Source organism: Chrysemys picta, chromosome 21, assembly GCF_011386835.1.
Source record: "Chrysemys picta bellii isolate R12L10 chromosome 21, ASM1138683v2, whole genome shotgun sequence".
Taxonomy (NCBI): Eukaryota; Metazoa; Chordata; order Testudines; family Emydidae; genus Chrysemys; species Chrysemys picta.
In genome coordinates, this window is record NC_088811.1 from 7,766,707 (window position 1) to 7,787,037 (window position 20,331).

At 51.1% G+C, this 20,331-nt stretch overlaps 1 protein-coding gene across 8 annotated transcripts in view; it reads right to left on the bottom strand.

The window, feature by feature from the left end:
* The window catches only part of PUSL1 (pseudouridine synthase like 1), a 74,722-nt gene that overhangs the window by 3,201 nt on the left and 51,190 nt on the right, over positions 1 to 20,331 (bottom strand). For 3 of the 8 annotated variants that reach the window (XR_010594196.1, XR_010594201.1, XR_010594198.1), the window contains 3 exons: positions 15,706 to 15,760; positions 7,502 to 7,664; positions 5,147 to 5,386 (listed from right to left, as the gene is read on the bottom strand). Coding sequence is in view for 1 of the 8 variants with exons in the window: in XM_065574793.1 (XP_065430865.1) it covers positions 5,355 to 5,386; positions 7,502 to 7,664; positions 15,706 to 15,760 (250 nt within the window). In the remaining 7 variants the exon portion in view is untranslated. Of the gene's footprint in view, positions 1 to 2,445; positions 2,614 to 3,409; positions 3,706 to 5,146; positions 5,387 to 7,501; positions 7,665 to 15,705; positions 15,761 to 20,331 lie in introns of those variants that run through there. The other 5 variants (XR_010594197.1, XR_010594200.1, XM_065574793.1 and 2 more) reach the window with 4 other exon arrangements.

The following is a 20,331-nucleotide window of genomic DNA, read 5'->3' on the forward strand; positions in this document are numbered from 1 at the left end:
CAGTTCTCTGAGATGAGGCATCCAAGTCTGAGCATTGGACTGGGCCTAGCAGCCCTGGCTTCTGTTCCAGGCAAGTCAAGTCACCTCTCTGTGCCTGTTGCCCCTCCTACCCTTTGTCTTAGACTGCAAGCTCTTCAGGGCAGGGGTTGTTTCTCATGACGTATCTGTACAGAGCCGAGCACTAGCTGCTACTGTAATACAAATAACCTCTTGAAACCATTGGGATACCACCTCCCCGAGGAGTGAGGGTTCATGCCGTGTTTGTAAAGTGCTGTGAGATCCTCTGGTGGGAGCCCCTAGGAAAGTAGATGTAACTATTCATTATACATTAAAGGGGCACAGTCAGTCTCCTCACACTTGTACTGTTGTCACAAGAAGTACCAAAGATTATTGTAACAGATGGGTGGGGGGGAATAGTTTCATTTTGGCACTACAGGGCGAAGAGCAAGTCTGACTACACAATCTGTTGGTAGGGGGAAGGGAAATAATTGCAAAACCACACTGTGGCCAACCATGCCTCTCAACTATGGTGTCCCAGGCAAGAGAATTTCACCAGAGCAGGATCTAAACGCGCAGCGACAACTCTGATTTGACCCTGTCCCTGACAAGAAAAAGAGCGACCGAGAAATTGCAGCAGGCCTAAAACAAACACACTGACTCATGCACACAAACGAGGAGGTTGCAGTGGTCTTAGATGGAGAATTAGATCCGAGGAGCAGCCAGGGTGATCTGAATAAATAAGAGTGATGTCTGAGTGGAGAGGATACTAGCAAATGAAGTAAGCGGTGGGGTTTTGAATAGGCTGTAGAATTTGTCAAGAGACAGTAATTTTACTGACCACTAACTGAATGACGTGGAACAGAGCAGACTGAGTCAGTCAGCAGCGATAGCACCACGTAGGAAAATACAGGTTTTTTCCATAAGTGACATTTTGCTGACCACACCAACCCACTCAAATCAAAGGAAAATCTCACGCTCTCCCTTCTCAAGCAGTCTTGGTGTGAGACTTGACTAGCCAAGGCACAAAATCTACTTGCCCGACATCACCATGATGAAAACAGAGACTAATATTCTAGTGGTCTGCTGAGAGTACAATCTTGCACAGCTGTGCTAAAGCCACCATCTAAGTAGGCATCAGAAACCAGGTCTGCCCCACTGAAAGAGGATGGCAGCCTTCTCAAGCCTCACAAAAAGGAAGTGAAATGTACGGCTGGAAGGGATCTCGAGAGGTCATCGAGTTCAGCCTGCTGGGCTGACTTGGTAAGACGGGTAACTCCATTTAGATGTTCCACTCCCTTACAGTGAACCTGCTTTGGATTAATTATGGCAAAACGAGGATAAGAGAGGGAAGAAAACTCTGAGGACATTCCATCATCAGCTCTTTACAAACAATTTAGCATCACAATACACATCGGAAGTAAATAAATTTAAGTATCTTCATTATACACCAGGGGGAAGAGGTAGTAGCAAAATGACTCTCCCCATGTCACAAAGCTAGGAGAAGCACCCAGTTCCCCAGATACTGTCAACTTCTCCCTATTGTAAATAAACTAAATTGTTTACTCATGGTTCTCCTATTACTCTAAGGCCCCCATTCCGCAAGTAAATCAGCGTGCAGGACCAGCGCCTACATTTCTTTAAAACCCCAATTCTTTCTGCTGTATTTATCAAGGCCATTTTACTTCCTGCATTTCAGCTCGGATAATAAATAATAATAATAAATTAATGGAGATCTCCCATCTCCTAGAACTGGAAGGGACCTTGAAAGGTCATTGAGTCCAGCCCCCTGCCTTCACTAGCAGGACCAAGTACTGATTTTTGCCCCAGATCCCTAAGTGGCCCCCTCAAGGATTGAACTCACAACCCTGGGTTTAGCAGGCCAATGCTCAAACCACTGAGCTATCCCTCCCCCACACCATTGTGAGATTCACTTGCCAAGCTCTCCAGGGTGGAAAATTTCTGGTTTGCAAACCCAGTAGTGAAGAGGAAAAGGTCTGTTGGATTGGAAAAGAAGTTTCCATTATTATTAATGGAAACGTTTCTGTTAGTCACAGGATAAATGCACATTTTTACAAAATTTGAATTTCAGATCACGTGATTTGTAAAGCACCAGAAATGCAAGTATTCCCAATGTCGGGGTGCAGCATCCTAGGCAGATTACAGCCAAGTGGAAGGAATTAGCAGCATAAGATATTTAAAGCCCACCCCCCTCCCCCCAAAAATAAGTTACTATGTCAGCTGGAGCTAGTAAGTTATTTTCACACATTTACCAGGGGTGTTGCAAACCTAATTCAGCCTGATCAGTTGGAGAGGGGCTTTCCAACTTGTATTAACATGTAAGCATTCCTTTAAAAAACCCAGACACTCACTGCCAGCTGCCCTCGTCCTGTGCCATGCGGCGTCTCATGACCAATCAAGAAAGGGAAGTAAAAGAAACAAACTCACCCACCAGCCCCAGGCCACTATCTCACGCGAAAAATGCAACGAACACGCTGGATCCTCTGAAGACGCTTCACAAAGCAGAGGCTTGATGCTGAGCTCTCCTGTCGAAAGTGTAGCACCAGAATGAAGTCACCTTGCAAAGCATATGGCAAAACCCTCCCACCTTGCTCTGCAGTGAGAAACCACAGGAAGTGCAGAGGTAGGCCAAGAGTTCCAGTTCATACTCGGACTCGGCCGGTAGGTGAACAGAACATTTCACATCATGCCCAGCGTGTCACGTGAAACTACAATGAGATGAGTTTCAGTTTTGCCAGCAAGTGAAAGGCACAGTCCCATGTTCATTCACAACTGCGACAGGCACCTGAGCTACTACGCAGCCCTAGGCCTCCCCCTTAGCTGATGCTTCCAAATCATGGGCCAGTACTTGACTTTAGCCTGAGCCTAAATCCGATTCATTTCACTTGTGATTTTATTTGTATTTTAACCAATGCTTTTCCTGGTAAGGAGAAATGGCAATGATGCGGCAAGGTTTAGGCCACTGGTTAACGCCTTTCCAGGGAAACAGCTGCCTAAATGTGATTGATCGTGTCCGATTTCCTGTGTGTCTGTATCTATGTGGAGCTCAGATACCCAGGTGAGTCCAAAGCAACATGAAAGCTGGTCCCTTAACTGTTCTGCAATACGTCCAGTCTCTACGGTAACGACAGGGTGAGTCCAGTGCTCCACAAGCAGATGCACGAAGCCGTTGTATAACATCAGTCGGCACTGCCCCTACTGAGATACCGACGTTCACCTTCCCGACTGTGTGAAAGGGATTGTGTGGCATTTTCCGGGGCTCCTGGGAACTGCCAGTGGCACTGTTAGTGCTAAGAATGCAGCTCCTGACTCACCCGTGTGCAACCAAAGAAAGTGAGTAGGAACCAACCCGCTATGTATGAAGGGAGAGAATAAAATGGAAAATTCTTACCTCTCCTTCAGTGGGTGGAAGAAGTGAGTCCACTGGTAAACCTGCTACCGGCAACAGTAAAGGGCTGAAATACTTCACCATCACCAGCTCACAACCCTGCCTGTCAGAGTTAATGCACACTGCACAATCTTGCAACTAAGTATTTTTCATTTGTCTGAACAGGTTACCGGGTATCTAGTCCAACCCCCCAGTAACAAAAAGCACCCTCCGACCCTTGAGGAGCTGACTGTAGGGCTCTGAACACCAGCTCTGCAGTCAAGGAGAGAGCTTGTCACAGGGTCTTAGAGTTCAGTCTCATTTCCTGTATATCACAAGCCGCCGCTACCCAGCAACCAAAAGGAAACCAACTATTACAGCCCCCTGGAACCTCGATTTTGTGCCACAGGCAGAGAATAGGAAGGACCAAGATGCACTGATGCCCAAAGTCGCCGCAAATGGCGGGGAAATGATTAAGTGAAATAGACCCTTATAATCTTGGCAGGTCACCTGCATCCACACACTGCAGAGGAAGGGGGGGGGGGAGGGGAAATAGCCACCCACAGTCACTGACAATTTGACCGTCTCAATAATTGCAACACAGGCACATGAGGACGAGGAGCTAATTCATAAAGTTGACATTAGGCACCTTCAATGTGCACCAAACATGATTTTTGCAGCAGGACCCGGCCAAGCACTAGTGTTTAACTGAGCGATATGTTCGCTTTCTTTTGGAAAAACCACAACAGACTGACGTTTGCACTAACCAAGCCATAAGACACCGCAAAGCTTTAGAAGTAGTAAAGCAAAAGGCAGAGCGAGATGATGTTATATAAGAATAACGCCTGCTTCAGTCTCTCTGCCTAAAACTTTTGCCACAAAGACGAACTGTTGCAGAATATGCACAGCAAAACAGGCCCCCCTCCAGCACACCTAGGTCTGGTTTTTAGCTCCCAGTGATGTCAATGCTCAACACCTCCCAGGTACTCCGCTGCCTGTGGCATGGGCCTTTGCAAACAGAGTCCCCCTCAAGGAAGGCTGGGGTTTTGGGGCCATTCACAAGCCAGGCCAATTAACACACAATATGATGCTGACTGTATCAGACCTAGTCATAAAATAGGCAAAACTTGAGGTTTAAGTGTCACAAAAAACAATCCTGTTTAATTAAAAAGTATCCGTGTTCTCCATCACGCTATTCACGTGTGCTTTGTGCATGATAAGCCTGCTCTCAGCCCCACGCATTAATAGCTGTAACACAGTTGCAGCAAAATGTCCTATTATCAAAAATAATTTGCTAGTCTCTAAGGTGCCACAAGTACTCCTCGTTCTTTTTGATAATCCTTGAGCGTGTCTATTGTTCTAGCAATTTTTTTCTTAAACAAATAGATCTTCTCTGGCTTTTGCAAATGAATAAAGGGCTATTATTACTTTTCCGCAATTTTCCATGTCTTGTCCACAACTCAGCTGCAATTATTTGACAATCATCCCGCAATTCAAGTTGGGCTTTCATGATACATACATAAACGACTGTCTCCTGCTGGTCTGCAAGACGACAGGGATTACAAAGAAGAGGGGTAAAGAGGAGACAAAGGTTTGCCTACTGTGGTCTGACCCCATTCTGCGTCTATGCCCAGGGGAAGTGACGCCCCTCCACACACACAGCTCCCTTCCCTGTATGTTGGTGGAGGCAGGAGGCGAGGGGAAGACAGTATGTGAGCGTGTAGCCAGTGGTGTGACCCAAGTAGATTAGAATCTACAAACCAACCAGCTGTCCGTCGCCCAGAATTACCAATCCTTCCAAGCCTCTGGGCACGTGGACAAATGACGTGGCAATGTCTCTAGCCACAATCAATGGGGTTTATTGAGACCCGGCCGCGTATCAGCATACAAAGCGAGTTCTGGAAATCTCTGCGACATGGCCCCCACCAACCGAGTTCTTTCAGGCACAGCTGCACGTCTCACAGGGCCGCTATTTTGCTGCGTTATCTTCTGTGTCCACGTCTGTGAGGAGAAAAAGGGAAAACATTGATGTGGAAAGAAAGAAAAACCCAGCCCCACCTGAAAGCACTTAAGTTTGTGTTTCTTCATTTCCTGCTTGGGCTCCGTCCCCACAAACGCGGGCAGATGGCTGGGTGGCTCGGCAGCCAGCACTTCTTGGGAGAAATGCCATTAGAACAGGCCAAAACTGCAGCGTTTTCAAGGCCCGCCTAAGAGCTCTGCTTTGTCTCCAAGCTGGTTGTGTGGCTCTTTGTTTCCCTGCTTCTTGTTCCCCGAGTCCTGCTCGGGCACCTCCAAGAAAAATCAAAGGAGGCCTCGTCTGCTGCTGTGGGGGATGAAACCTAACCCCAGTTTAACAGAGCCTTGGGGAGCCTTGATAGCTTTAGCAAGCCCTGGGTGCAACGGAGTGGTCCCAGGGAGGGCTGGTGGGGCTAGCTGAGATGGACGCTCTGTGTTTGTTAAGGCCCCTTCATACCAGCTCACCCCGGCCCTGGTGAATCGCTGGCTAATGAGGAGAGGAAGATTCTACCAGGAGCTGCAGAGAGAGGAAGTGGCTCTCACGGAGGGCACTCCAGGGAGATGGGGGCCCCAGAGAGAGCCTGTAGAAGGTGAACCTTTGACGTCCATTTGTCCCCACCCCACCTGTAGAAGGGAATTGAGTTTTGTTTATTCATTGCAGCTGCCATGTGCCTGGGGACAGCTCGGGGGTCCGAAGGCCTCTCTCTACGCAGCATAGGATCACCAGTTACACAAGCTTCTCCATATCGCCACCCACCATCATTTGTGTCCTCAACGCTGACCTGGCCAGGTAGGGCACAGTGCTGTGTAGCTGTCAGGACACCTGGGTTCTACTCCAGGCTTCTGCCTCGGAGCCCATGTGACTATGGGCAAGTCAGTTTTGCCTCTCCGTGCCTCAGTTTCCCCATCATTGGCAGTAATACACGTCTTTATAAAGGGCTGTGAGAGCGATGGATGAAGTAGCTCCAGTAGGTACTTGATTATTGTATCATTTCACAATGGTGGCTCACATCTGTCACTACGGCAACGCTCGCTAGGAAGTAATTCGATGCCCCCATCCTTCTCCCTTGGAGCGGATCGCTAATCTCATCAGAAGCAGGTACGCGTGTTTACGGCAAAGATTTCATTGATTCCCTTTAATGGGACACTAACACAGAGGCTGTATTCGATTTAGAAATAAGATCGTCTTTGCCCCATCAAGACATCACATTCTGCCTGCAATAAAATCGCTTTTATCGTTCAAGCCAGTTAATATCCTCCCTCCCTACAAGGGATATGAATTTTGGATTGTATGAATTCATAATCTTTTAGGAGAAACAAACTGGCTTTTTTTTTTTTTTTTAAACTTCCTTAAGCAGTACCCGAAATAAACAGCTTAAAACAGATACCACGTCTCCGATCACAGGGACCCCCTGGATTTCTGTCTCCTGTTCTGGACAGGTTAAGCAACAGGCCTTATCATTACGGGTTCTGTGCAAGAACAACCCAGTGAGAGGTGGGAATGAAGATGCGAGCAAATTCTGAGTATCTGGCTGGTGCCCACCACCCTTCTCAGCCCGCTATTAAACATTTAAAGAGGGTAGTAGCTCTACTCGTTACGTGCAAGAGACGAAGTCTCAAACCCTGGGTTCTGTTCCTGTCTCGGGGAGGGCAGGGGACCAGGTGCCAGAATTATTGGATCCTAGACTTCGCTCAGCCACTGATTTGCTCTGTGACCTCGGGCAAGTTGCTGCACCTCCTTTGCCTCAGTTTCCTCATCAAAACGGCCATAATACTCCCGTGGGTATAACGAGGCTTCATTAGTTCGTCTGTACTGACACAGCCCCGTTCATCCAAGAATCTCAAAGCCCTTTGCAAACTGTATGATGAATGTTTTACCAACGGAGAAAACTGACCAGGAAACGCACCCGTCCATGATGCCCCATTGCAACGAGCGCCCATTACGACTTCGGCACTCAGTGGAACGAATAATGGCGAAAATGGTTTTGATAGCAAGGCTGGGGCAGGTGACTGCTGCCTTCAGAGGCAGATCCGACTCCACTGAAGGAGTCTTGCGATGCTCGGGGTTCCCTCTGACTGGCACTACATGGATTCACTTACCAGCGTCGTCATACTCCACAGATTTCAGGAAGAGTCCAGCTGCTGGAGCCATGGTGTTCTGTGGATAAGCCAGCGAGTCTCTAATCTCTAATAGTTCCTTTATGTGATAAGGAGCCAGCCTGCCTTGGCCAACTGCTACCAGAGCCCCTGCCATCCTTCGTACCTGAAACAACAGAGAATCCGGCTTAGAAATACCGCCCCGTTGTTGCCCTTGTAAAAAGCAGACGTGAAAACCCATCTGATGCTTTCACTGTGACCCAGCAGGGCCCAGGGGCATGTAACGTTCCATAACTACGAGGGCCAGGGAATTAGCCTATGGAGCGATGCTTCACGCCCTGCAGTTCAAGGCAGCATGCCCGGTCCCTGTCACCCTGGGAGGAGTCCTGCCAACACACACTGGTTGAGAAGAAGTGGCCTGAGAGGGCCAAGCAAATTCCAGCACTGGTGACCGGTAAATTAAGCCCCTTGCTCAAAGGAAGGTCAGATAAACCAGACCCCGCAAGAACGCGTTGTCTGTCTGGGGCCTCTTCTGCAGGTATTTTTAGGGCCACCACTGGCTGTGGCATCTCCCTGCCAAGCCAGCTGCGGGAAGCTCCCATCACTCATCCCAGCTAACTCTGTCCCTCTGTCTGGACCCAAAGGGCTCTGGGTGTCTCCTGAGAGGGGCTGAGTGGGAATTAAGGGGACTCGGGCGCTTGGAGGAGATTCCAAGCTCCGTGGTCTATTCTATGCTGGGCTTCTTTACTGAGAGCCAACCCAGGGGCTCCATCACGGCACAAACCCGCTGGGAGTGTCTACACTGCAATGAAACACCTGCAGCTGCCCTGTGTCCGCTGACTTGGGCTCATGGGGCTGTAAAACTGCAGTGGAGATGTTCAGGGGCAAGCAGGAGCCCAGGGTCTGGGACCTCCCTCTCCCCCCATCACGGGGACTCAGAGCCCGGGCTCCAGCCTGAGTCCAAATGTCCACACTGCAATTTTGCAGCCCCACAGCCTACCCTCATGTGCCCGGGTCAGTCACGCCTGCTTTAGTGCGGTGTAGACGTACCCAAAGAGAACCAGGCCGAGACCCAGTCACCCCAAAGAGCCCTGACTCTCTGTCCATAATGTGGCAGCCTGGAGCTTCCACATCCCCCAGAAGCACCCCTTGGCCTTGCTCTTTTAACTCTCAGGGTCTGTCTACACTGCAACGCAACCCCAGGGATAGAGAACTCGAGTTGGCCGGCCCTTGGTTTGTTAACCTGGGACTTGAGCGTCTACACCCATTCGTAAGCCCAGGTTAGGAATCGTTGAAACCCAGCCTGGGGCTCCAGCATCTACATTGCATTATGCAGGTCTGAGTCCAGCCAGGCATATCCCAGACTTCCTAGCGCCCTCCCACAACGTGGCCACTCTTGCCCCTTGTTCATGGGGCCGTGCGGGAAAACTGGACTGCTCACGAAACTTGACCGTTCAGAGGACAAAGTCAGCCCATGGGATTGTGGGATACTCCCCGATCATGAGTCCGGGGGGGCTGTGTCTACACTGCAAAGCAATAGGGCTTGAATCTAGGCTTGGAGCCTCCACCCCCAAGGGGTCCTGGGACAGAGCCGTGTGTGTGCACGGAAGAGGGGTTAGGGGTGCAAACCCTGGACTTGCATTGCAGTGTAGACATGCCCTGAGACCCCGCCTTTGTGACACCCCCTCACGCATGGCCCCTACTCCCCCAATCCGCTGGTGAGCTCCAGCAGCTGCCCCCTATCTCCAGCCTGCAGGGGGCAGGGCATGGCCATGGTAGGTGGTAGCTCTGCTGTGATTTGCCTGCTCCATGAGTCTGCCCCGCTCAGCGGTGCCTGGGACTGCAGGCAGCAGTGACAGCGGCCACCAATAACACAAATCAGCACAGTGACCTCTAGTGGTCAAAGGAGGAGGGGTGAACTTCAGACAAAATTCCTGGGCCCTCTGCATTATATCATGAGAGCCTTCCTTGCAGTGATACTGAGAGTGCTGGAGACGCTGAAACTTTCTGCTACACAGCAACGCCGCCTCTAACTGGAGCGCACGCGTGGGCAGAGAGAGCTGAGCAGAGGCGAGGAACAGCAGCACCCACACATCCCTCTGTGGTAGGAAACTAACGAGCACGCGACAGAGCTGGGCTTTCAAACTCAAGTTATGCAACCAACCTGGTTTCCAGGCGGGGGAGACTCGGGGGCTCGTGTCGCTCTCAAAAAGCCAAAAACAAGTGAGTCAGACGAGGAAGAAATGCCCCCGCAGCCGGGAATTTGATATTTCAAACACCTCCTCTGATCTGCATAGAACACCTCCCCACTGCCACTTGCTACTTTCATCCACACCGAGAGGACTAGAGAGCTACATGGAGAAGCTTGCCCTCATGTCCATCACCTAAGCATCTAGGCTAACAGTTGTCCTTTCCCGCTCTGTTCCTGGAACCGAAGGTGCTGCATGGATGCCACTGGCACTTGCATCCGTCGGTGCCTCCTGTCCCAGGATGCCCCAAAGTCAGCAGCCTCCTACGCCAGAGGCACGGAGCATCTCTGCAGACAGGCCGTGCACGGACTGCTGCCTGACAATGCCCGCCTTGCAGCAGCTGCATCAACACGAGCAGCCACCGCCTGACAGCTCCTCCTCAAAAAGGGCACAGCTACCAACATGGAGGAGAAGCGAAGCTAAAAACTAGAGCACCAAAGATGCGAGTAGGAATGAGGTCTGCCTACAGGAGGCGCTGTCACTCGTTAAGAGAGAGGATCTGATAGAGCGTAAGCTCTTTGGGGCAGGACTGTCTTTTTCTTCCATGTTTGAACACGCTGGGGTTCTGGTCCATGAAGGCGGCTCATGGGCGCTATGGTAATACAAATAATTAATCATCACACTCATAGGTCCAACCCCTCAATCCCCTTAAGCCAGCTGTGATAGGGCTTGGGATGGCCTTTGGGTTCCATACGGCTGCTAGGAAGTGAAACCCATTGTTGTGTTTTTCAAGGCACTGACTGCCAAGCAGCTAGTTAGTTATAGACGGGAGCTGGACAGGCGTCACTGCTAGCAACCAAGCAGCAAAACCATCAGCAACAGCTGGGCCCGTATCCTCTCCAGGCAAAGCTCTGGTGGGGCAGGAGAGTGGGCACTGGCAGTGATCCTGTTCAAAGCACGCAGTGCAGCCGGAGAAAGGAGACGACGGGATTTCACAGCTCCCACAAGAGTTAATGCACAAAACGGAAACAGTCCACCCATTGGCACTAGCATCGCATCAGCCAGTGCCCCTTTTAAGGGGCGTGGGCAGAATCAAAGGGGGAGATGGGGCGGGGCGCTGACTCTGCCGGCGGGATGCTCAGTGCTTTCCGAACATCAGGCCCTTTGAAGGCACCTCAAAGTGGGCACCCCGGAAAGCCCCAGGTTGGCCTTTTCAAAGCCCTCTGCTCTGATCCCACAGGCAGGCCCTGCGGCTCCCCTCAGGCCGTAGGACATGGCAGTCCCCGCCCCAAAGAGCTCATGGTCTAAAAGACAAGCCGTAAGAGATGGACGAAATTAACAAGTGGGTGGTGCAAGAAGCCAGCCAGCAGCCGAGCTCTCAACAGGCCCAGGAGAATGTGAGCCTGAGTGAGTAGCCATGGGCCATAATCCCCATGGTTCAGTCAGCGGGTGCTGCGAGGGCTTCAGACCTTTGCCCCTTCTGGCTGCCTTTCCTAGCCCAGTGGGGACCTGGGGGGATGCAAGGCACTGTAGAAATGCTAGACGTTATTTAGCCTTTGCTCAGGGTCCCTGCCCTGCAGGTTGCATGGGGCAGAGAGCGCTGTTCGGCCTCTCACAGGAGGAGGACACTTCCATTTTGCTTTTATGCAAAAAGCACACTAAAAAGTTACTTGCTCCCTTTTATATTATTGGCAGCCTGTCCTCAGCCGTGTCGCTGTCTCCTCCCCAGCTACCAACCAGCTCCCCCACAGCCTTCCCCCGCATGACTCAAGGGGAAAATTATTCCAGCATCCATGCCACGAAAAGCTGCCTCGCCCTGCTTTCTGTGCTTGCTCCTGTCTCTGCGCTCTCTCCATTCCAGCCCAAGGCGTTAGCTTAGCCGTCTCAGAGACGAGTTTAAATACCTTGTCTCCCGTCACCCCCAAGAATCAGAGCAGGACTAACTGAGGTTTCACACACAAACTCTAATGCAGGTAGCTAAGTGTGTACAGGACTTTTGCACAAACCCTTAAAAACCAAGGTCCTGTCTGGCTATGAAAGACCCTAGGACATCTTTCATAAGAGCAGGGTTTGCCCTGGTGTCTGCCCACTCGCTGTCACACACGGTGCTCCCTGCCAACCCCGAGGTAGCTGCACTGCAGAGCACAGGGCTTCTGGCTGTGTGAACATATAGTTAGGGGAGCATTTGGGGATGAAAACTGCTAGAGCAATTGGAATTCTATCACAGTTAATAACTTTGCATCAGGAATTTCCAGCCATTAGGATCCTCCTTTTTTTGGTGACCTATAAAGGTAGAAATAAAATTATGCTGGCACCCTATTTATTTATTTAGCTTCTTTATGGTGCCACCCGATAATGAAAAACAGAAATATCAGGAATATCGAGTCTGATTTTGCTGGAGGAGCTGAAAACCTTGAGTTGGGACTTCCTCAGCCCTTAGCTGAAGGGGCAGGGGATGATTAAACTTTAACAAAAATGTCTTTTCTCCCAGATGTTTGGCAGGCGTTTGAGTTGTGGTAGGGCCTAGGAGCGTCTGTCACATTTCATCTAAAAGGATCCCTCTTCTCAATTGCTCTGGGTCCACTTTCTTGGGAGTTAAGATCCTATAATCCTTTAAGCTCCCCAATCACAGAATCTTAGAGGAACAGCAGAGTAGAAACAACCTGAACTGCTAAAACAAAAACTCAAAGCCCAGGCTCCTTCCTGCTCTTTATGCAGTTCATCATGCTGCAGCACCAAAGGACACAAGCACGTCCTGAAAGCCACCTTTTGGGGCTGCCTACTGCCTGACCCTCCTTCCCTCTTGCCATCTGAGCCAAAAAAACCCCAAACTCAGCATCTCCCTTCTGAGCAGGGCTGAAGAAAGCTCCTTTCTGCTTATAGCACTTCCAGAAACAGTCTGGCAGGCTCTGAGCTGGTACCTTTGCAGCATAGCTGCTCTCCCAGGAGCTCCGACTGATCTCATCAGAGGGATATAGGGCTGAGGGTGCTAGCTAGGCTGCCCGATCAACTCCCAGCCCTCCTCCTCCCTCGTATATCGATGAGCTTATTCCGAAACTAGACTTATCTCCTGGCCCCTGGAATACTTCATGTTTGCACTGCGGCTTTCCCGTTAGGCTGCAGTCAAGAAATGTCACTTTAAACTCCCACCACAAGCCTCGTTAGCGATCCATTTCTAGGGATACGGGCTGTTCTGCGGTCACTATCAAAGAGACCTGTCTAGTGGTTAGAGCTGGGGAAGATCTGGGATCAGCTCACTGGATGACTGTGGGCAAGTCAATTTGCCCTTGAGAAGTTTAATGTGCAAAGGGCTTGGAGATCCCCAGGAAAATAAAGGGAGAAAGAGGGGAGTGGGTTCCAAAATCAGGCAGCCAGCTCCTAACAGGGCCAACCAGCAGGAGAGAAGGTTCAGTGGGGGTCACTGACGTGATTGGGACTTCATCCATTGTGCTCACTGCCTGTGGGAACAGCCGCTCAAGCATTCCTAGAACTCTGCAATGCACAGAAGCCCCAACACCTAATTCCACCTGGCTCAGTGGCGACCGGCCTTTCAAGTTGGGCGTTGTGTTTGGTGAGGTCCCGCAAGACCCCTCCTTGACACTGCTGGAGCTTTGTGATTGTCTGACTAGTATCCCGGGCGCTGAGAGGAAAGCGACCATGCAGGCTCAGGGGAGACACCAGCTCACAACAGCCTTTGTGTCACACATCGCAGGGATGGGGAGTCCCATTGACATTTGGAGTTGGGCCACAGAACATGCTACTGGTGCAGCACTTGCTTGTGGTTGTAACTTGTATCCCACCCACTGCTATCTCATCCCCTCCCGTGGATTTCTCCAGATTTTCCACTAGCTGATTTTACCAGCAACCCAGGAGCGCAGACCGAATCTGTACGAGGGACTCAGATCAAACACACGGGTCCCAGCTGCCACGCTTACTTGTGCAAACAGCTGTTGTGCAAATGCACATCCACCTCCGTACGTGCAATCGGTTGTGCCCGCGCAGAAGGGAAGGCTGGGGCTAACATCGGAGTTCCATTTAGATTTGTTTTATTAGGCTACTTGTGCCCTTACAAGAAAAATGAAGAAACAAATGTCAAGCAAATCCGGCAGGGACCTAAGCACAACACTATAAAACAGGAGGAAACAATTATCCAGGCGGTTGCGTTTACAGTGGAGTAAACTCAGCTAATCGGGTTTGTCCTTGTTAAACCCACGCACAGGTCAAACGAGCGAGGAGTTATTTATATGAAGACAAAGCACCATCACTTTCCCACTAATGCCTTAATCCAATCAAAGCAGCCGGCTCCCAGTGCAGTTAGCAACTAGGGGGTTGGGTTCGGTCTCTAAATCTTCAGATTGATGGGCCAACCCAGCACGGATCTGTTTTATGGATCTTCCCTGCTCAAGCCAGCTAGGTCTTGTCCAGTTCTACCTGCTAAGATCCTACACTTCAGCATGGATAAAACAAGCCAGGTCTCACTGTGAAGAAACGACCCTTCTGGACACGCACTATTTTACATTTTCCCCACTAGAGGTCACTGCCTGCTGCGAGTCTAACTCCGATGCCTCAGTGTTTCATGTCTGCCTGCTTTAGAGGACGGCTGCCTCCGGGATCTGGGATAGCCACACGCCCCGCATCCTCATCAGCCCCACGGGGCCAACACATTACACGCCTCGTGACAATTCTCCTGGGCTGCCCCACCCTGCTTCCCTTGTCAAATGCATCCTGACTGCACCAGCGGGTAGGTCGGTGCACACAGTTCAAAGCTGAGCTGGGTTTCTGCAGGGATGTCTGCAGTAGATAGTTGGGCAGAGATGGCGCATGGGAGGCCCAGAACGTCACCGCCCGAGGCTGGGACCTCCTAATGCCTAAAACGCTCACTAGGAGGGAGACAGACAATCTCTCTCTCTTAATTGTCCTTCCCGGGAACAGAGAATGGGCCTACGTCCTTCCTATGCCCTGAAGGTCTCCCCCGTTTCGAGTCCACTGCTGCTCCGCCTCGGCCACTCAGTCGCTGGGCGCCCGCAGCCAGGGAGTTTAAGAAAACAAAGCTAGTCTGCCATAATGGAATCCAAAAGAGTTGCTTATCGCTCCCACAAAGAAGACCAAACTGCCGTCTCTCTGCTGCCAGAACGTGACCGTGGCGGAGACCCACCGACCAGCATTGCCAACTCTTTCCTAACAATGAGCTCCATTAAACTGAGGAGCAGCCTCTCCCGGGGGCGGGGGGGGGGGGGGGGGGGGGGGGAGGAGGAGGAGGGAAATGTGGTGAAAACCCCCCTCCTGAGTCATTTCCAAGCAGACAGGACAAAGCTAGAGAACAGGGCAGAGAAGGGAAGAATCTCCCTGAGAGAGGAACCACACGGCGTAATGGCGCTTTTCCAGCTCTCCTTTCTATAGTTCCACGTAGTATTTCATGATCCAAAACACAAGTGAAAACTCCTGCCTGTTGGCTCAGCATCATAGCACAGAGTGAGACTGCCTAGCTAGTGGCTGCAAGGATAAGGCAAGGTAGTTTGGGGGGAGGGATAGCTCAGTGGTTTGAGCATTGGCCTGCTAAACCCAGGGTTGTGAGTTCAATCCTTGAGGGGGCCACTTAGGGATCTGGGGCAAAATCAGTACTTGGTCCTGCTAGTGAAGGCAGGGGGCTGGACTCAATGACCTTTCGGGGTCCCTTCCAGTTCTAGGAGATAGGTATATCTCTCTCTATATTATTATTTAGAACTCCCACCCACATGGCCTGGAATCTCCAGTCACTTTAGGAGCAAACGTAGAGGTTCTGGTTCTACTGGTCCAAACACTGAAATAAGAACATCTGGGTTCTATTCCCGGCTCTGCTATGGATTCACTGCGTGGCCAGAGCAGTCACAGCGCCTCCTTGCCTCAGTTCCCCCATCTGTAAAATAGGGAAGACACCTCCCAAGGATGTAGTGAAGTTTGCTGAGTGCTTTGAGATCCTTGGGTGAAAGGGGCTGACGGCGGCTAGAGCTGTATCACCATCGCGGCACTCTACCATACCTGCCTGTAGAGGAATGATCTGCTCTTGAATTCTAGCTCCCAGAACTGCAGTCCCCTAGAAAAAGAAACAAAAGATCAGTTTTTAAAATGGTCTCTCTCAAGCCAGCCACCCGCAGCCCCAAGAGGGACCGTAAATCACTGGTCAATTACAGGCAGGCAGGAGAATCAATGTGAAGCCGTGAGTTTCCACTTCTGATGTAAAGAGCCCTCATTGATCCCCAACACTGAACAGGGACAGCTTCCTCCAGAACCCAGATTCTCCTGCGGGAACTACGCTGAACTTGCAAACGGTCAGTTATGCAGTGAGCAAAGCTGCACAGAGCACTGCCCAGCCCTCCACTCGCCTACAGCTAAACGGGCAAATTTCACAGTCCTGGAGTAAGAGAAACAGCATTGGCTGAAATAAAGGAGACACAAACCTTTGTCAGGGAAACGGCAGAGCAGACTGATGGGGGAAGCTGAAATGCTGCTTCTAAGACAGATGGCGCCAGAGCGAACAAGCAGCTCGGGGCTGCACAGGACATGCGTTGCACCATACCCAAGGCAAATTTCTCCCTCACCATCCCAGCTCGCTTCTTATGTGGAGCTTACAGGAAGTTTATACAGCAGCAGATGCGAGGGTCTGTTCTCTACCCAACCCACACACTGCTCTGTCAGTCACATTCTGGCTGGCCCTATGTAGGTGGGGATGGGAAGAGGCCAGGATGGTCCTTCCCTATTTGCCCAAATCGTTGAACCACCACATGCATCATGCGGCCCATAGAATCATAGAATCATAGATTATAGGACTGGAAGGGACCTCGAGAGGTCATCGAGTCCAGTCCCCTGCCCGCATGGCAGGACCAAATACTGTCTAGACCATCCCTGATAGACATTTATCTAACCTACTCTTAAATATCTCCAGAGACGGAGATTCCACAACCTCCCTAGGCAATTTATTCCAGTGTTTAACCACCCTGACAGTTAGGAACTTTTTCCTAATGTCCAACCTAGACCTCCCTTGCTGCAGTTTAAACCCATTGTTTCTGGTTCTATCCTTAGAGGCTAAGGTGAACAAGTTCTCTCCCTCCTCCTCATGACATCTGGCAGGTTCTCTCTGCCCGGCAACAGATTGGAAAGGGGGGCAGCTGCAGAGCTGGGGAGTAGCAGGGGGTGCAGCGGGTCTGGACGGAGCGGCATCAGCAGAGCCGTGGAATGGTAAAGGCACTGAGGGTCAGGACTGAGGGGAATCAGGACAGCTGCTGGGGGAGGTAGGATGGGCACGGCAGGGGATGCCAGGAGTCAGGATTCCAGGGCATCAGCAGAGCTGGGCTGGGGAAGTTTTGGTCACCCGCTGCTCTGCCATTCACCTGTTCGCTCTCAATGGCACCAAAACTCAAGCACATTAAGACAAGTCATCTTTGTGCCACCACTACCGCGCAGCGCTGAGCCTCAGTCTCTCCCTATATCTCACCATGACTTAAAAAAGAATCCCTTTAAACTAACGGGGAACGGGAACAAAAGACTAAAACAGGCTCCAGGAGAGGAGATTAAGGAGGAACAATTCCACTCTCAATCTTCTTAAGCCTTTGGCAGGAGAAGAGAGAATCAAACACACAGGCCCGGTTTCTGTGCTCCCTGGATGGCACTCACCACCGGGTTTCTGGTTACAGAGGAGAACATGCCCATAGCCCTTGCTCGCCTGGGGTCGGGGGGGAGAGGGGTTCAGATCACAGTTTTAGTGCAATCAATAATCTCTCCCGTCAGGGAAGTTTGGGTTTTTAAATTTTTTCTTAACTCCTTTTGGTCTCGATGCACTAAAGCGCCCCACGGATTCTCAACCCGTTCAAAACACTAAGTGCCGCTCTGGCCCCGAACAGAAGGAGCCGACAGACCTCAACCCTGCCCAGCAGCGCTCACCCTGCCCTTCCGCTCTGAGCTCCCCGAGACCAACCATGTAACTAGCACAGATACGGACATTGCTGCAGTCCAGGGAAAATCACATTTACCTGCACCTCCAATGAGCCAAAGGTTGCAGACGTTCCCTGAACAGGGCAGCTACAGGGGATCCTACTATCCATTATTATTATTATTGAATCGTGAGCTCACATGGGCTGCTGCCAGCATGGTGGAGGTTTCCAGGGCCTTGCCTCCACTAGGGATTTCAGCTGTTGGTGATCAGCCACAGGGACAGCTGTCCCGGCCTAGGCAGGCAATGCTACTTTGCAGTAGAGAAGCGGTCACCGCTTAAGGGCAGGGTAAGTGACGTGGGTGCAAATTGACTCTCCCCGTTGACAGTAGGGGCTGCAGCCCCGTCGGTCAGTGAAACGGGGCTGGAATCCCCGTTCATCTGACTTTGTCCTGGGGCAGCAACCTCCCTGTGTCAGGGCTAAGACTCCCCTCCCTTTTCTTCCCAGCCTGTGAACACCAGAGGGGTTGCCGATTTTACGTAGCTTTCGAGGAAGCAGATGCTGTCCTGGGGATTCTTTCGGGGGATTCTTTTCTTGCCATTTCAGCAATTCGCCCCTCACTGAATAGCACGACCCTAAAATGCCCAAGGACAAAGTAGGTCTGAGCCAGAGGGGAAGAGATGGCCAGGCACTCTCAGAAGGACTAAGCATTTACAGTACGGTCCGGTTGCTGGGGAGACGTGGTCAATTTCATGAGCACAGGTTTAAAACAAACACAAGGAAGTATTTCTTCACACAACTCACAGTTAACCTGTGGAACTCCTTGCCAGAGGATGCTGTGAAGGCCAAGACTATAACAGGGTTCAAAAAAGAACTAGATAAGTTCATGGAGGATAGGGTCCATCAGTGGCTATTAGCCAAGATGGGCAGGGATGGTGTCCCTAGCCTCTGTTTGCCAGAGACTGGGAATGGGCGACAGGGAATGGATCACTTGATGGTTACCTGTTCTGTGCATTCCCTCTGGGGCACCTGGCATTGGCCACTGTCAGAAGACAGGATACTGGGCTGGATGGACCTCTGGTCTGACCCAGTATGGCTGTTCTTATGTTCACTCATGTGATTGTCCCACCTGGGCAGGACAGCTCCGTGGTGACTATACATGGATGCAATGCCTTGGCCAAGTGGGCTGGGCGGTTCTGGGCTGCTCCGTGGGGATGATGTGTCTCAGCCTGGCTCGGAGGTGCTCCACACAGGTGCTGCCCACGGGCTAGGAGCTCCATACCAAGCAGGAAATCAACACTTTTTATTTGCGCCTGCTGGGTGGTCCCTGCTGATCCATTTAAAAGGCCAACCACCTCCTCAAGTTATTTCCAATTAAATTCTCAACAGCTGCATAGCCCAGTTTGCCAGCTCCCCCTCATTAAACCTCACCAGCCTCGCGCATGGCTCAACTGGGCTTTAACCAATCAAAAGCCACGCAGGACGCACATACCCAGGCAGGACACTGCCCCGATGAGCTGAGATCTAAATGGGGGCAAGCCAAGCGCAGACAGGATGCCGGGAACAGCAGGGGATGCTGCAGGTGCAGAGCTGTGGGAGTGCGCAGAACTGGATCAGCGGCGACTGCTACAGGCGGAGAACAAAGTGCCCTGGCAGAGCTGGGCGGAGACCCCCCAGCTGGAATGGCAAGGGAAGGATTTTTAGGTCAGGGTTCTGGACCCAGGCACATCTAGGTGGAGGAAACTTGCCCAACATCTGAGCTACCCAGAACTGCTGACCCTCCCTCCCCCCCCTCCCCCCCACACACCGAACCAATCTGTCTGCTACTTTCAGAAGCACTAAATTCACACAAAACCAGCCTCTTCTCCCACCGACATGAAGATTGCTTTTGGCGTTTGCTGCAATTATGCAGCTTCTGTTCAGGAGGCGGGGGGAGGGGAGTCATGAGGATCGTTTGGCTGATGTAACCCGAGCAGACATCTCCCAAGAGGAGGCACAAAACACACTCTTCTCCAGAAGATGCAAAATGGGCCTTAATTGAAGCACTATTATTTAAACAGCAGGCACTGCAGCCCTTATGCGCAATTTTACTCCAGGCATCTGTAAGTAATGGGGATCGGGGGTGGGGGGTTAGAGTCAATGGTTAATAATGACACCGCCGGGAGCTGATTTTTCCATGGCAGCCCAGTGCGGCTTTCTTGTTCTGGGATCCGTCGCATGACCTTGGTCCAAAGTTCACCTGGGAAACGAGCACGGCGGCTGCACTGACAGCGGCTCGCTCTGCAGCTAGCAATGAAGCAGTGCTGCCAGGAGTGAGGTACATTCAGAGGGGACACGGCAGAAGCATGCAACATAATGAATGGGATAAGGAGCATTGATCAGAAACCAGCATGACCCGTGTGTCACGATACACGGACAAGGGGACAGTCAAAGAACTTGAAAAGCGGCCACGTCGGACCTGATCAAAAGGAAAGATTTCCCCCGCATGATACATAATTAGCCGGTGGAACTCATTGCCACAAGATGTCACCGATGCCAAGAAGTTTAGCGGGTTTAAATGGGTAGGAGGCATTGATAGGAGTAACAAGACTAGCCAGAGTTAGAATAGTACATATGAAAACACACACCAGACAAGAGTTTTGGAAGGATAATTAGTAGTAGCAGTATTGCAACACCTAGGAGCCCTAGTCATGGATCCCATTTTGCTAGGCACTGTACAAACACAGAACAAAAAATA